Source organism: Lipophrys pholis (assembly GCF_963383615.2).
Source record: "Lipophrys pholis genome assembly, chromosome: 8".
NCBI lineage: Eukaryota > Metazoa > Chordata > Actinopteri > Blenniiformes > Blenniidae > Lipophrys > Lipophrys pholis.
In genome coordinates, this window is record NC_137630.1 from 29,465,846 (window position 1) to 29,482,137 (window position 16,292).

At 46.8% G+C, this 16,292-nt stretch overlaps 1 protein-coding gene across 14 annotated transcripts in view; it reads left to right on the forward strand.

Moving 5' to 3' along the window:
• Positions 1-15,848, forward strand: part of huwe1 (HECT, UBA and WWE domain containing E3 ubiquitin protein ligase 1) — a 36,137-nt gene extending 20,289 nt beyond the window's left edge. For 4 of the 14 annotated variants that reach the window (XM_080469578.1, XM_080469588.1, XM_080469590.1 and 1 more), the window contains 41 exons: positions 85-280; positions 411-578; positions 652-827; positions 911-977; positions 1,101-1,324; positions 1,415-1,626; positions 1,745-1,927; positions 2,053-2,225; positions 2,308-2,447; positions 2,576-2,651; positions 2,835-2,933; positions 3,055-3,182; positions 3,261-3,420; positions 3,778-4,006; positions 4,124-4,302; positions 4,394-4,483; positions 4,654-4,814; positions 4,924-4,966; positions 5,724-6,086; positions 6,266-6,476; positions 6,744-6,868; positions 7,203-7,423; positions 7,506-7,897; positions 8,144-8,798; positions 8,886-9,612; positions 9,720-9,808; positions 10,344-10,500; positions 10,588-10,719; positions 10,855-11,070; positions 11,161-11,399; positions 12,121-12,223; positions 12,383-12,532; positions 12,620-12,865; positions 12,962-13,079; positions 13,168-13,308; positions 13,400-13,687; positions 13,775-13,880; positions 14,027-14,144; positions 14,432-14,613; positions 14,716-14,906; positions 15,018-15,848. In XM_080469578.1, coding sequence (XP_080325704.1) covers positions 85-280; positions 411-578; positions 652-827; positions 911-977; positions 1,101-1,324; positions 1,415-1,626; positions 1,745-1,927; positions 2,053-2,225; positions 2,308-2,447; positions 2,576-2,651; positions 2,835-2,933; positions 3,055-3,182; positions 3,261-3,420; positions 3,778-4,006; positions 4,124-4,302; positions 4,394-4,483; positions 4,654-4,814; positions 4,924-4,966; positions 5,724-6,086; positions 6,266-6,476; positions 6,744-6,868; positions 7,203-7,423; positions 7,506-7,897; positions 8,144-8,798; positions 8,886-9,612; positions 9,720-9,808; positions 10,344-10,500; positions 10,588-10,719; positions 10,855-11,070; positions 11,161-11,399; positions 12,121-12,223; positions 12,383-12,532; positions 12,620-12,865; positions 12,962-13,079; positions 13,168-13,308; positions 13,400-13,687; positions 13,775-13,880; positions 14,027-14,144; positions 14,432-14,613; positions 14,716-14,906; positions 15,018-15,120 — 7,977 coding nt within the window. In that variant the 3' untranslated portion in view covers positions 15,121-15,848. Of the gene's footprint in view, positions 1-84; positions 281-410; positions 579-651; positions 828-910; positions 978-1,100; positions 1,325-1,414; positions 1,627-1,744; positions 1,928-2,052; positions 2,226-2,307; positions 2,448-2,575; positions 2,652-2,834; positions 2,934-3,054; positions 3,183-3,260; positions 3,421-3,777; positions 4,007-4,123; positions 4,303-4,393; positions 4,484-4,653; positions 4,815-4,923; positions 4,967-5,723; positions 6,087-6,265; positions 6,477-6,743; positions 6,869-7,202; positions 7,424-7,505; positions 7,898-8,143; positions 8,799-8,885; positions 9,613-9,719; positions 9,809-10,343; positions 10,501-10,587; positions 10,721-10,854; positions 11,071-11,160; positions 11,400-12,120; positions 12,224-12,382; positions 12,533-12,619; positions 12,866-12,961; positions 13,080-13,167; positions 13,309-13,399; positions 13,688-13,774; positions 13,881-14,026; positions 14,145-14,431; positions 14,614-14,715; positions 14,907-15,017 lie in introns of all 14 variants that reach the window. The other 10 variants (XM_080469587.1, XM_080469579.1, XM_080469581.1 and 7 more) reach the window with 9 other exon arrangements.
• Positions 15,849-16,292: the final 444 nt, after the last annotated feature.

Genomic DNA, 16,292 nt, shown 5'->3' on the forward strand with positions numbered 1-16,292 from the left:
CACATGGTGCTGGTAATACTCAGCTAATGCTTGTTATGAGCAAGATTTTCTCAAAACTCAATTTTCATCAATCCGATGCCACAGGTGGTGAGGTCGGCTGTGACCAGTGGAGCAGGTAGCACCACCTCAGGAGTCGTCTCGGGCAGCCTCGGCTCCAGAGAAATCAATTATATCCTCCGTGTCCTGGGCCCTGCCGCTTGCCGTAACCCCGAATGCTTTGCTGAAACTGCCAGCAATTGTGTCCGCATTGCTCTGCCTGCACCCCGCGGAGCTGGAACAAGTGAGTGTCCAACTATTTCAAGCCTCTGAACAAAAATCTAGGATTTGATCTGAAGTCACTAGTGCGGCAAATCTGGCAGATCTACCTGATGACTGTATCCAGCCATTTAACACGTGTTGTATCTCTACAGCCTCTGATGACGAGTTTGAGAACCTTCGGATTAAAGGGCCAAACGCTGTCCAGCTGGTGAAGACCACTCCTCTCAAACTGTCTGCTTTGCCAACGATCCCTGACACTATTAAGGAGGTCATTTATGACATGCTCAATGCATTGGCTGCCTACCATGCTCCCGAAGAACGTAAGGCATTCTTATAAAATCCTGATGGCTCTTTACAGAAGATTTAATTCTCGTATTCATTTGAATGTTTCAGTTCCGTGTGTGTTGGTGTGTGTTGCAGCCGAACGTCCAGAAGAGCGTGCTGCAGCCGTGCCCGGTGCTCAGGACCTGTGTCAGATTTTGCAAGATGTAGGTGATGATGTTTACCAACAGTATCGACTCACTCGGCAGGGCAGTGACTTTGACTCCCAGTCTGCTTTCCATATCAATGTAAGTCTAATTGACAAGTAACTTGTTATTCTTGTTTATTAAAACCTGGCACTTGTTTCCTGAACTCCATCTCTTCCTCTCAGACTCAAGTATTTTCTGCTGACGGGGGCGTGGCTGAGTCTTCACAGTCAGGAACACCACAAGGAGAAGGTAAGATGAATCGGTTGTAATCCTATAAAATGTGTATCATCCTCTTTAGAAGAACTTGCATTTCAAGCAGTATCATATTCTTGGGGTTATTTCCCTTGACCTTTTTTACGTTGACTCCGTCAGCCTCCACACCAGAAGAAATGCGCGAGGAGAAGAAAGAGCAAGAGGGAGAGAAAAGTACCACTTCAGAAGAAAGTAAAGCAGCAAAGGTTAAGGCAAGCAAGCCTTTAATGCCTACCTCGACCATCCTGAGACTGCTGGCTGAGCTGGTGCGCTCCTATGTGGGCATTGCCACCCTGATCGCCTCCTACTGCTACACAGCTGGACAGTCTGAGCTCATTAAGGAGGTGAGGGAACAATGTCACCTTTGTACTGCCAAGCCTTTCATAATTTATCTTCCCCCTAACTTTTTTTCTGACAATATTTTCTTGTAACAGGACTGCAGTGTTTTAGCCTTTGTGCTTGATCACCTGCTGCCACACACCCAGAATTCAGAGGACAAGGACACCCCAGCATTGGCACGTCTCTTCCTAGCAAGCCTTGCAGCTGCTGGCACAGGCACTGATGCTCAGGTGGCCCTGGTGAATGAGGTGAAGGCCGCCCTCAGTCGAGCCTTGGCAATGGCAGAAGGTGCAGAGAAACATGCCAGGTAAACTCTAAAGAAATGGAACGTCAGCCTCACATTGATACTGTTATTTCAATGGACACTTGCTTATATCCATAGGTACAAACACATTCTCACTCTCTCCAATCCATTCGTTTTGCAGGCTTCAGGCAGTGATGTGCATCATCAGCACTATCATGGAGTCGTGTCCCTCCACATCCAGTTTTTATAGCACAGCTGCAGCCAAGACTCAGCATAATGGCATGAACAACATCATAAGACTCTTCCTCAAAAAAGGACTGGTCAATGACTTGGCTCGTGTGCCCCACAGCTTGGATTTGTCCAGGTAAACATTTGGTCTATTCATCAAAATTGTTAACAAACATGAAGTAGGATTTAATAACAGAAATAACTTTTTAAAATTTGTATATAAGATCATGCCCTCATTTTTCTTTTCACCATTTGCTTTAGTCCCAACATGGCCAACACAGTGAATGCTGCCCTGAAGCCTCTGGAGACTCTGTCGCGCATTGTTAACCAGCCCAGCAGTCTATTTGGAGGCAAAGGAGGTTCCAGTAAGAACAAGCCTGAGCATGACACTGTGGGCACTGCACGGGATAGCAACAGCAACACTCAGGACCAAGGTATCCACATAAGACGGGCAAAGTACGTCATGCTTTCTGTTATTCCAGAATGTCTCTTGCTGATGTGTGGCATCTCTTTCAGGGGAGTCTGGTGAGGCGGAGCCAGTAGATGGCACCCACAGGGTGCAGGGAACCGACACTGACCTCATGGATGGAGAAACGGAAGGAGACACCGTGGTCATTGCTGGGCAGCCAGAAGTTCTCAGCACACAAGCTATGCAGGTAAATTAGCAGTAGATGGTACAATGTGGTTATAACTAACGATTGACAAATGATTTTAGTGCTTTTATCTTCTCTTCAGTCGTTCTGTAACTCACGATGAGTTTGTATATCTTGTCCTGTTCATGCAGGTGGAGAATGAGCTGGTGGATCTGATTGACGAGTTGTTGGAAAGAGATGCTGGCACTGTCAACAGCACAATTATTGGTGAAAAGCTGAATATATTTTAGATAGACGTTTTGTGGAAAACTTAATGTCAATTGATGAGGATATTATTTAAATGTGTTTACCTGCGTGATGAAAAGTGAAATGACTTTGATAATGAAGTAACGTGTCCTGAATGTAAACACTGGTGGAGCTGCTGTATCACTGGTTTTCTGTTGGGTTTAGTGGGGCGCAGCGGTGAAGATGAATCACAAGAGGATGTGTTGATGGACGAAGCTCCCTCCAACATTAGTCAGGCATCAACTCTTCAGGCCAACCGTGAAGGTGAGACCTCACTACCTTTTGTGATGTGTTTTTATTAGTGACTTTAAACTTTCTTTTACTTGTCTTCATGATCGCTTCTTTATTGAAGATTTAATCTAAGCAGTTGCTTCTGTATCATCAGATTCCATGAACATTCTCGAACCTGAGGATGAAGAACACACACAGGAAGAGGACTCCAGTGGCAGCAATGATGATGAAGACAGTCAGGATGAGGAGGAGGAGGAGGAGGAAGAGGAAGAGGAGGATCAGGTATGCATCACTGCAGTCAAGTCCAGTAAAGTGTTGTTTGTTCGTTCTGAGGACTCACATCTGATACTTTTTTTTAAGGATGATGAGGAAGGGGACGAGGATGATGATGATGAAGGCTCAGAAATGGAGTTGGATGAAGATTTTCCCGACATCAATGCTGCGCCTCACATCCGCTTCGAAAGATTTGACAGGGACGACGATCTCATCATTGAGTTTGACAACATGTTCTCCAACAATGGTGAGACTTGAGTTTCTCCTGAAGTTTACTGGGATCAGATTTTATACTTGTTATATCAAATTATTGTTTGGAAGTCGATCTTGAAAACGGCGAACCTATTTCTATAATTATTGATTATGTAAATATTCAAGTAGCTTGTATTTAAGAGTTACATGCTGGAATGCGTTTACTGACAAGTTTTATCAGATTGTTGCCCATGTCCTCATGCTATGGTAAATAAACCTAAACATACTTCACAAAGGAAATGCAAAAAAATTATAATTGCAAACTTGATTATATTTCCAAAATGTTTCTTGGGGTTTGTGCCAGAGCTGTTCCCCTAATGTCTGCCTACTGTTTTGTTATTCTTTCCATCAGCTGACATCCCTCCCTCCCCAGGAAACATCCCTAGTTCCCACCCACTGATGGTGCGTCACGCTGACCACGGTTCCCTCACCCTAGGTGTGGCAGGCACCAGCAGCCGACTGGCGCAGGGCATGGGACGCAGCCAGCGTACTCTGCGCCAGCTCACTGCAAACAGTGGACACACCATACATGTCCACTATCCTGGCAACCGCCAGCCCAACCCTCCACTCATCCTGCAGAGGTGAAGCTATGTTTGTATTTGGTGCTGTGCTAAATACCACATCTCATGAGCAACAGTTATACTAGCTTACTTTTTTTAGATTCATAGTAAAAATGTGTCCTTTATTTTCCTCTTCAGATTGTTGGGCCCCAGTGCAGCAGCAGACATCTTGCAGCTTTCTAGCTCTTTGCCGCTTCAGTCTCGTGGTCGTGCACGGCTCCTGGTTGGAAATGAGGACGTGCATATCATCGCTCGTTCTGATGACGAGTTGTTGGATGACTTTTTCCACGAGCAGAGCAGTACTGGGGGGCAAGCAGGTAAGCAGTAAAGTGATGGATGTAAAACATTGAATTGGAAAAATGACAATCCACAAGTTTCTAACATGTTTGTTTTTTTGTGCCTTTATAGGCACCCTCTCAAGTATTCCCACTGCCTTAACTAGATGGACAGATGAGTGTAAAGTGCTCGATGCTGAGAGTATGCACGACTGTGTTGCAGGTATTATTGATTAAATAGTTGTATCTAAATCAAAGTAATATTGAAGTACATTTTATTTAATTACATTACGCAATAAGTTCACTGTCATAAAAATGTTATTTTCTGTCACATTATTGACTTGGCCACTTGCACCAGTTAATGCCAAGAATAAATTGTTTGTCTGTCTTCAGTCGTGAAGGTGCCTATCCTGCAGCATCTGGAGAACTTAAGAGATGAGGAGCTGGAAGAACGTAGGGAGAAGAGGAGGCGGCAACTGGCTGAGGAGGAGGAGTCTAAGCAGAATGAGAGGAGGGCCTCTGGTGCAGAACAGGCCAGAGAGCAGAACCTGCAGGTAGTCGCACAGAGTCTGCTGGTCTTTTAGGAAGAGAATCACATTGTATGCCACTTTTGCTGGGCTCTATTACGATTTTTGTAAACTTGTTTTTCTCCATTTTTCATAGGGTTCTGGATTGGGGACTGTTAATGGTGCAGAGAACACTGCAGGTACTGATGATTATATAGCTGGGTTTTTTTTCACAGTATAATGCATTATCGCCTCTAGATTGGACAACCCAGTGAAGAGCAAGCAGCCAGCTTGCTTTGCGCGCTTTGGGATGAGGTAGTAGTTTGTATAGTTTTAGGATCACACCAGATCTGGGAGATAACTATACAGTCTACTGTCTTTCTTATGGCAGCGCCATACCAGCTCGACGTCTTCAGTTGCAGAAAGTTCAATTGTGTTTCATGAATGGAAATTAAATCTCTGGAAATGTAATTCACCTACATATTGATGCTACACCTTAGATGTGCTGTGTTGCTTTTTTATTTTCTTTCTGCAGCTGCCTTTGCTGTGGTGAGGTAGTAAGTTGTGTTGTTGTTGGGGATCAGGATTGTGCACCCCGCTTAGGAGATAACTATACAACTTACTGCCTTCCTCAGGGGAGGCCCCAAGCATCGATGTGGAAAATAATCAATGAGTATTGTTGTTGTTTCTGTTGTCTGACTCTGTTTACACTGTTTCAACCTGTAAACAATATCACCTTTCAAAATGTTTCTAATGGCCACTTGTCATCAGATATGTACTACTATTGTTGCAATGAAAGGATGCACATGAAATTGTGTTACTGTTGATAGATAAAAGCTAATCAAATGCTCTATTTTGTAACATGATTGTTTCATTTTTTATCTTGTGTTTCAATCTATCGAGATTTTATTTTTGGTTTGTGTGTCTCCAAACACATTTTCTCTGTGGACGTTGCAGAGGGCGAGCAAGCCCAGGGTGGCTCGGTGTCATGTCTGGACCCACCCAGGGTCTCTGAGGGCTTCCTCACTGCCCCGCCATCTGGAGAAGTCACTCCCACTACACCCGCTCCGCACGAACAGGCCCTGGTCTCTCTGGAGACTGCCATCAGTCAGCAGGTCCACCAGCCTATATCTGACCTGCTCCTGGCCGAGTCGCATGCCAGCACACTCGCTGTTCTGGCGAGGGCCGGCCTCCCCCCCCTGTCGGCAGCTGACAGGCCAAACAGTGAAGCGGAGGCATCTCAGATGGAAATGTCCCCGGCACCCACAATCGGTGAGAGAGTCGGTGGAGGTGGAGGAGCGTTGGATGAAGGCAGGGAAGGTAGACTAACTTTAAACACAATTTGTAAAGACTGGTCCACAACAAGGATTTATAATGTAAATTATGTTAATTGAGGTTAACTCTACAATATTTTTTATTTTGGGGAAATTCAGATTTTGGTGCAGATTCTTGACCAAGATCTTTTTTCAGCTCATTCTTTCGTCCTTTCAACCCTTCAGCTTCCCTGAGTCCAGACATCGTGGAGAATGCAGAGCCAGCCGCAGTTGGTGTGTCACAGCTTGAAGGGTCACCAATGGATACCAGCAGCCCTGCATCGGCTACCCAAGAAGAAGCTGCTCCCAATCCCGCTCAGACCACCCAGCTGTCCCAGGAGCTCTCCTGCAGTGGGGAGAGTGGGCTGACAGACAGGCAGACTGATGCAGATACTGGGTAAGTAATTTGAAGTATAATTTTTTTTCCCAGATAGCTAATGAAAAGTGAGCAACCAAAAATCAAAAAAGAAATTGGAGATGTACAAAAAAAATTCTGAGTCCTTGTTTTCTTTGTCATGTTCTGTTTAAGGTGTTTGCTTGATGATGATATGATACAAAACTGTTCAGTTTGGAACTCAAATAATCTTAACCAAAAACATGTGACTTCTTTAATAAATTGAGAAATTTCTGGTGTTGAGTGAGTCTTGTCCTCATGTGTTGGCAGCTCTACTTCAGTTTCATCTCCCGGGGAAACGATGCCCAGGAGTGACAGCGCTGACAGCCAGTCTCAGGCTATTCAGGAGGAACCACTTCCATCTACCAGCAATGAAGATGAGGATCCTCTCGCAGGTAAAAAAGGGGGAAAAAATTCAAGTGTATCCCTTCATTTTTATTTACTTTTTGGTGCCCAAAAAAAAATCATTTATTTCTTCTTTTTTTTTTTCTTCTTTATTTTCAAAAAGTGGTGAAGTACAACAGGTTACAATAAGACAAGTCATGACATTATCCACTTTTCTTTTTCCTTTTTTTTTTTTTTTTTTTTTTTTTTTTTTTTTTTTTTACAAAAGAGAGAAAAAAAACAAACAAAAAAAACAACAACAATCTCAGAACAAGTAGGGAGAGAAACAGTGTGCACAAAATCATTTATTTCATTTGAAAAAAAATAAAATTTGTGTCTTGGCAGGTATCAGTTTGCCAGAGGGGGTAGATCCCTCCTTCCTGGCAGCTCTTCCTGAGGACATCCGTCGAGAAGTGCTGCAAAATCAGCTTGGCATCAGGCCGCCTTCCCGTCCTCCCGCTGCTACAACCCTCCCCACGTCTACTGCACCTGTGCTGGGAGGACCGGGGGTCACAGAGGTCAGCCCCGAATTCCTGGCGGCTTTGCCACCTGCCATCCAGGAGGAGGTGAGAGACGTTGAAATGTAATTGAAGTAGATAAAAAGAAAAGCACCTTTTGCTTCGCTAAATACACCATTTATCATCTTAGGTTCTTGCCCAGCAGCGAGCAGAGCAGCAGCGTAGGGAGCTTGCCCAGCAGCCTACACAGGGAGACACCCCTCTGGATCCAGTCACTTTCATCCAGACTTTGCCCTCGGAGCTCCGTCGTAGTGTCCTGGAGGACATGGAGGACAGTGTGTTGGCTGTCATGCCCCCCGACATTGCCGCGGAAGCTGCTGCGCTGCGCCGAGAACAAGAAGCGCGCCAGAGGCAACTGATGCATGAAAGGCTGTTTGGTCACAGCTCGTCTTCAGCCCTGTCGGCCATCCTGCGCTCACCAGCCTTCACTAGTCGGTTGGGGAGCAATCGTGGGGTCCAGTACACTCGGCTGGCTGTACAGAGAGGAGGGACATTTCAGATGGGGGGAGGAACAAACCACAGGTAAAACACTTTGCAAGTTTTGAGAACAAAATGTTTTGGAAATTTTCTTCTAAATGACAACTGTTGGTTCAAAGCTTTGTGAATCTAGTATGCCATTTATTGCAATTAAGGAGCCTTCCTCCCTCTTAATTGAATATATAAAAACATCATTGAAGAAACACTCATATTAATGAAAATGTCTGTTCCTTGGTTCTAATCCTGCAGACAGCTACTAACTGAATGTATTTTGCACGTTGGTTTTCGCAGGCCGTCTAGTTCAAGTGTCGACTCGTTGTTGCGCCTGCGTGGACGACTTCTGCTCGACCACGAGGCCTTGTCCTGCCTGCTGGTTCTTTTGTTTGTGGATGAACCGAAGCTGAACACCAGCCGCCTGCACCGCGTGCTCAGGAACCTCTGCTACCATTCGCAGACACGTGGATGGGTCATCCGCAGCCTTTTGTCCATCCTCCAACGCAGCAGTGAGAGCGAGGTGTGTGTGGAGACGTCGCGTCTTGAAGACTCTCGGGGCAAGAGGAGCGCCCAGGGCGGCTGTGGAGGAAAGGGCTCAACTGCTTCCTCCCTCTCTTCATCATCCTCATCATACTCGTCCTCCTCCTTACAGCTACTGAACAGGGTGGAGTCGCGCAGCTCCAGCCAGCTCTCCTGGCTCTCAGTTTCTATGGATGCAGCTCTGGGCTGCCGGACAAATATTTTCCAGATTCAGAGGGCATCAGGTAGGAAGCATGCTGACCGGCACTCCACCGGCAGCTCCACAGGATCTGGAACTCTGGGTGGAGGCATGTCAAGCGCTGCTGCAGGAGTTACCTGCGCTGGAGGAGGAGGCTCTACTGTTCACATCCACCCACAAGCTGCTCCAGTGGTCTGTCGACACGTGTTGGACACACTCATTCAGCTAGCTAAGGTGAATATCTATTTTTCTGCATTAATATCGACTGTCTTTTCTCTGCTGCAATAATTCAATTATTTACATTCTGCTTTCTCCCTGCAGGTTTTCCCGAGCCACTTCACCCAGCAACGCTGTAAAGATCTGTCAGCTTCGTCGTCTGACCTTGATTCTCGTCTCTGTTCTGGCCCCTCGGCAGTAGGGGGAGGGGGTGGAGGCGGAGGCGGGGTCTCCAGGTCAGGATCACAGTCCCAGAGCACCCCCATTGCCTCAAACACCCAGAATTCCTTGGGGTCCTCCATCGCCACTCCCCAGTCTCTTGGAATCTCTACTGATTTTTGGGACCTGCTGGTCAAGCTCGACAACATGAATGTGAGCCGTAAAGGCAAAGCCTCGATGAAGACGGTGCCTCTGGGCGGCAGTGCCGAGGCGGAGGGAGCCCTGTTCAGCTTAGAGACTTCCCCCCTAGGTCAGCTGATGAACATGCTGTCCCACCCTGTAATCAGACGGAGTTCCTTGCTCACTGAAAAGCTGCTGCGCTTGCTCTCCCTCATATCCATTGCCCTCCCTGACAACAAGGCCACCGAGGTGCCCGCAGGCCATCCCACCCCACAGGGTGCCAACCCCAGCACGGCAACCAGCTCAGGAGTCACAGCCCCTGGCCCAACACCAGCTGTGGTGCCAGTAGGGTCAATCCAGCAGACTGTGACAGTCCCAGGAGCTTCTACTGGAGCTGCAGTCCAGGGGTCATCCTCAGGGACAAGTCTAGCAACCTCCCAGACATCCTCAACCACAATCTGTATACCTACGTCTACTGGAGCAAGCTCTACAGGTAGTGGTAACGTCGCAATGAGCCGTCAGCTGTTTTAACATTTATTCCATAACAAGTGGAACTTGTTTCATTACAAATGTTTTTTTTTGGTTTTTTTGCTTTTTCAGGTAAACTGAGGGGCACTATGAGCAATACAGAAAGTGACAAGATGGCTTCCAGTGGACTCACAGAGAAACAGCTTCAACTTTCTGTGGAGGTAAGGAAGAAATCATCAGTGAGAATCGGTCAAGTTCAGTTTGTCAATTTCTGTTGCTACTCTTGATTTCTATGCATATAAAGCCACTATATTTCATAATGGTGGTCTTCACTCTACTTGAGCTGATTATGTTTTTACCTTGAATTACATGAATTGACAGCTCATTAAGAACATACTTGAATTTTAACAGACATCTAAGATCCTTCGGAGTCGATCTCTCTGGGTCGTCACACAAAAGCTTAAGGAACTGGAAAAAAAAACTTGTGATAAAATTAAAACGAAAGCTTTGAAGGTTCCTTTTAAAGATTTTAGATGGATTTTCTGAAATACAAACCCTTTCAGCTGGACTCAGGCACATATAGAAGCCAAGCAGATCAGCTGATGATGTGTCATGATGGCAGCTCTCAGAAAATCGTCACACTTAAATTAAATTGTTACTATATCTTCATGCATGCTTAGTCTGTTTTTGCTCCCTTCACCAATTGGAGTAATAATCCCTGATATGACTAACACCTATTTATTTATTTCTTCCAAGGTGCTGACATCTCACTCGTGTTCAGAGGAGGGCCTGGAGGATGCAGCAAACATACTGCTGCAGCTGTCCAGAGGAGATGGAGCCACCAGAGACACTGTGCTCCGGCTGCTGCTCAGCGGAGCCAGACACCTCGGATACACTTTGTGCAAACAGATAGGTCAGTGCTGCCACTGTACATGAATGCCTCCGTGAGAAAAGACGATATTTCCTCACCCTTACACCTCCCCCCCCCCCCCCCCCCCAGGCACATTACTGGCTGAACTGCGAGAGTATAACCTGGAGCAGCAGAGACGAGCACAAGCAGATTCTCACTCCCCAGATGCTCCTCCAGAGGATTCCTCCATATCGGCCAGACTGAAGGGGAAGATGACCAGCAGGTTAGCTAGGGATCATTCATGTTACTCAAGCTGCTTCATGGGAGAATGAGAGGGAGAGACATACCTACATACTGTATGCATGTAATGTTTAATATAACGTAACTGCAATTTATTTTTGTTTTTGTGCGTTTGTTGGCCTGGGCACAGGTTCGATGGTTCAGAGAGTGTGGTGATTGTGGCTGCGCAGAAACGCACACTAGGAGGCCGGGAGTTACAACTTCCCTGTATGAGCTCGCTGACCTCTAAGACGTCCACGCAGAAGTTCTTCTTGCGAGTGCTGCAGGTTATCATTCAACTGCGTGAGGACACGCGCCGCGCCAACAAGAAAGCCAAACAGACGGGACGGTTAGGTGAGAAAATAGTTTAATTTCTAACATTACTCTTTACGTGAGTGTGACGTTACTGAGACATTTTCTTTCCTGCTGTTTCTCAACGACCAGGCTCCTCTAGTCTGGGCTCTGCCAGCAGCATCCAGGCTGCGGTGCGTCAGCTCGAGGCTGAAGCAGACGCCATCATCCAGATGGTGAGAGAGGGACAGAGGGCACGCCGGCTACAACAGGCCCCCCCACCCACTGCACCTTCTGCCTCCGCCGCTGTCGTTGCTGCTGGATCCTCAGTGGCAGCCCCACATGCTCCCACTGGTGCTGCTCCCCCTGCTGGCACGGCTGCTGCTGCCACGGTTAGCATGGGCCGCACTGAGAGCAGGCATACTCGCACCTAAACAACACTGCACACATTTCATAGTCGGAGACCGTTGAATAGAAACATGTTGGATCGCTCTGTATGACCATCACAGCTCAGAGTTACTGGAGGAGTCATCAATATAAATGCTATAAAATGACCATCCGCTATTGACATGACAGATGCTTAATTTAACTTAAGCCTGTACTACTTTTGCTTTGTGCATTTTGAAAAATAAGCTAACCCAATGATCTGTTTGCAAATCCTTTAATGTTGTAACCAATTGATGGTTTTCTATTTTTGTAAAAACGCAGTGTAGAGTCACCCTACAGTCTCACACCAAAGGTGGTTTATGCATTGTGAAGTCTCACTCTGCTGCTCTGACTCGGACAGATCTGCCTGTGATTAACTGCATTGTGTATCGGGGTTTTTGCACTGACAATTTCAATCTGTGACAGAGTGAATGTGAATGTACTGCCTGCTCCAAACAACCTGACCGGTTCCTCTTATGTTTGTTTGCTGGCTGATGTGGCTTCATGCTTTTGGCCCTCCTCTCCTTCCCTACTTACTTCCTACTTTCTCTCGGTGGATCATGGGAATGTGATTTTGCATGGCAGACTCAGTCAAAATGAAAAGAGCTGTCATGTTAATCATGAATCATCTACTTTTTTCCCCCCTCCCCTGTACCTCATTCTGTCTCTGGTTTTTATTTCTCGTAGTCTGAAGTGCAGTCGGTATCAGACACTCAGGCAGCACAGAGAGATGACTCTCCAATGGATGTAGACCAACCGTCTCCTCTGGAGCAGGACGCACCGCCTCTGGGTAAGACTCCATAACCCAGATCACACTGACTTGATTTGTCAACCCTTAGCACTTGTATCATTTACACTGAGAGGCATCTTCTCCATTAACTACCTCTAACATGGCTGTCAAATGTATGTGCAGCTATTTGACAGCAATACTTATTTCTTGTTTGTTCAGAAGAAGAAGGAAATGGTCAGTCGGAGAACGAGGAGAGGCTTCCAGACCTGCCTCTGCTGAGCGAGCAGCTGTTGCTGGATGAACTGTGGGACATGCTCGGGGAGTGCCTGAAGGAGCTGGAGGAGTCCCACGACCAGCACGCTGTGCTCGGTAGGTGAAAGCTTTCTGTGATGTGCAGTGTCTTGATGTCTGGTGTAGAAACGTGGCTGACCATCCTCCTGTGGCGCTTCTTCTCAGTGCTTCAACCCGCGGTGGAGGCCTTCTTCTTAGTCCACGCCACAGAGCGAGAGAGCAAACCTCCCGTGAGGGACACGAGGGAGAGCCAGCTCTCTCACATCAAAGACGAGCCCCCTCCCCTCTCCCCGGCGCCGCTCACCCCCGCCACGCCGTCATCCCTGGACCCGTTCTTCTCCAGGGAGCCATCGTCCATGCACATCTCCTCAAACCTGCCGCCAGACACCCAGAAGTTCCTCCGTTTTGCTGGTGAGCCTGAAACACTTGAAAGTTTAGAGATAAGTCTTTGTTCTCATGTGCTGCAATATCTAATAAGAGTCCTTTTTTTCTTCTTCTTCTGTTTAGAAACTCATCGCACTGTGCTGAATCAGATCCTGCGCCAGTCCACCACTCACTTGGCCGACGGGCCTTTTGCCGTCCTGGTCGACTACATACGCATCCTTGACTTTGATGTCAAGAGGAAGTAAGAGGGATCATCCTGAAAACAATAACCAAAGGAGTTGATTTAATATTAAAATCATTGACGTTTTGATGTCGGTCGTCGTCTGCAGGTACTTCCGCCAGGAGTTGGAGCGACTGGACGAAGGCCTGAGGAAGGAGGACATGGCCGTGCACGTGAGGCGAGATCACGTGTTCGAGGACTCCTACAGGGAGCTGCATCGCAAAAGCCCAGAGGACATGAAGAACCGGCTGTAAGACCTCATTGCTCTCATGTCCAGCGTTGTCTGTTTTCGTTCCAGAAGCGCTCACCCCGCATCGCGCTCTGCTGCCTCTCTGCTGTAGGTACATCGTGTTTGAAGGGGAGGAGGGCCAGGACGCCGGAGGCCTGCTGAGGGAATGGTACATGATCATCTCCAGAGAGATGTTCAACCCCATGTACGCCCTGTTCCGCACTTCGCCGGGCGACCGCGTCACCTACACCATCAACCCCTCATCCCACTGCAACCCCAACCACCTCAGCTACTTCAAGTTTGTAGGGCGCGTTGTGGCCAAGGCGGTCTACGACAACCGGTTACTGGAGTGTTACTTCACCCGCAGCTTCTACAAGCACATCCTGGGCAAGAGTGTCAGGTGATCGAATGGAAGCCGTCATGACGTTAAATGATGAGCTACTTTAATGCGTGAGTCCTAAATACCTGCTTTCTTGGGCTTTACCAGATACACGGACATGGAGAGCGAGGATTACCCATTCTTCCAGGGCTTGGTGTACTTGTTGGAGAATGACGTGTCCACACTGGGCTACGAGCTGACATTCAGCACAGAGGTTTGTTTGTTTGTTTATATTTTAATTTCCTCCTTGAGCTCCGCATTTTATTTTTTCATGAGACAATTCTGTAAAGATAATCTTTTATAATATAAATGAGAGAGAAAAAAATCTCTATATCATTCCGCTTGTCCTTGTGTGTGTAGGTCCAGGAGTTTGGGGTGTGTGAAGTGAGAGACCTCAAGCCAAATGGAGCCAACATCCTTGTTACAGAGGAGAACAAGAAGGAGTACGTCCACCTCGTGTGCCAGATGAAGATGACCGGTGAGGAGTGTCCCCAAAATGTCTAATCACCAATTATCAAGTTCATTGACAAAATCCATGTTGCTACACAAATGATTTATTAGATGTTCAAGCAATAAAGGCAGGTTCTACCGGTGCCACTAGATGGCAGCACTCAAATTTGAAATGGAAAAATGAAGGAGCTTTAGAGTCTTTCTGTAGCTGCTGCTCAGTTACAAGTTGTCAATAATGTAACTTTAAAGGTAAATCAGGATGTTTTAGTTCCTGCAGAAAAGAGCCCGAAGTGAAGACTTGACCTTGTTTTCTAGGTGCAATCCGCAAACAGCTGGCGGCCTTCCTGGAGGGATTCTACGAAATAATCCCGAAGAGGCTGATCTCCATCTTCACTGAGCAGGAGCTGGAGCTGCTCATCTCCGGTCTGCCCACCATCGACATCGACGACCTGAAGGCCAACACCGAATATCACAAATACCAGTCCAGCTCCATTCAGGTGGGAAGAATTAACGTCACCAGAACAGCATAAGTTCTTCCAATCTCCACTTTTATTACTTTCCCAGACATCTCTAAGATTTGTCGCTCTTGTGAAATGCAGATCCAGTGGTTCTGGAGGGCCTTGAGGTCTTTTGATCAAGCCGACCGGGCCAAGTTCCTCCAGTTCGTCACCGGCACATCCAAGGTTCCTCTTCAGGGTTTCGCCGCTCTGGAAGGCATGAACGGAATCCAAAAGTTCCAGATCCACCGTGACGATCGATCCACTGACCGCCTGCCATCTGCTCACACCTGGTAAACACACAGCCAGTTCACCGACTGGTCAACACTTGCAAAGCTCTTCAAGAAACAACGTATTTAAAAAAACTTTTTTTTTAAAAAATGTCTGTGCTCCTCCGTCCTCAGCTTTAACCAGCTGGACCTTCCAGCCTACGAGAGCTACGAGAAGCTGAGACACATGCTGCTGTTGGCCATTCAGGAATGCTCGGAGGGATTCGGACTGGCTTAAACCACAAGACTCTTTAACACACACACACACACACACACACACATGCATACACTTAATTTAGGTCTGCCTACTCCCGACACAGTCACACTGATAACCTTTGAACGCACACACACACACACACACACACACACACACACACAGACGTGACCGGATTACTTGTTGAATGGCCTCGACTTGCTGCTTTGTGATCCACATAAACGGATCAAAGCAGCAAGTGAAACGGACTGACACCGCGACCACACAGAGCCTCACTCTGACACCGAACGTGTCGCTGACTAATGGCAAATGCAAAGACGGGGTTTCAGAGGATAAACCATGGACTAATATAAGAGATGTTTTCTTCATTTAGTTTGATTTCTCTGTACAAAAGGTTTGGGAGTTTATTATGTTCAATCTTTTTTGTTCTCTGGCTGTGTAAAAAGAAAATAGAGAATGTTGTTTGAACAGGATGGTTATAAAACCTTTGGGGAAAAAAATGTTGGTGGTTTCCTGTTGCAAATTTGTGACCTCATGAGCCTCGACGACGGGGGACATTTTTATGGGGGGGTGTGTGTGTGTATGGACAACTTGAAGTTTTGGAGATATTCACAAAAATGCACTTTTCAAAAAGTTTTGTGGCATTTTTAAGGAAGGATGGTACAAAAAGTAATGAGGGAAAAAAAAAAAACCTGAAGGAGGTAGAGAGAAAAAAACAAAAAAAAACATTAACCGCAAATTCTAGAGTATTTTTGGCTATTAAATTGCTGACCCAGCCTTGAGCCTTTGAATCGGAGTGGAATAACTACATGAATAAATGCATAAACTTGCGTTCATTGTCTCATTTTAAGAGTGTTTCAGACGTTCTCCGCGGCGAGGGAACTCATTCCATCAGACTCGTTAAGCCGGAGTCGTCGTCATTCTGTTGGAATAATCCCAGAAGATTCTCTGCAATCTTAGTTCATCCATTGATTTCCGGTGGCTCCGTGATTCCGGTCCCTGGTCGAGCACTCGGGGGAAATTCCTTCAATCATTTCTGCAGCGACTTGACGCCATCTTAAAGCCGAATCCTCAAGCTGCTGCTTTTATTGCTGGCGGCCTTCAGTTTCTCCTCCTGGACAGTCGAGACCGAGACGACGGCGCACACGATGGAAGGGAGTCAAACTCTGGTGCAACTGATTAAAAAATAGTGAGTA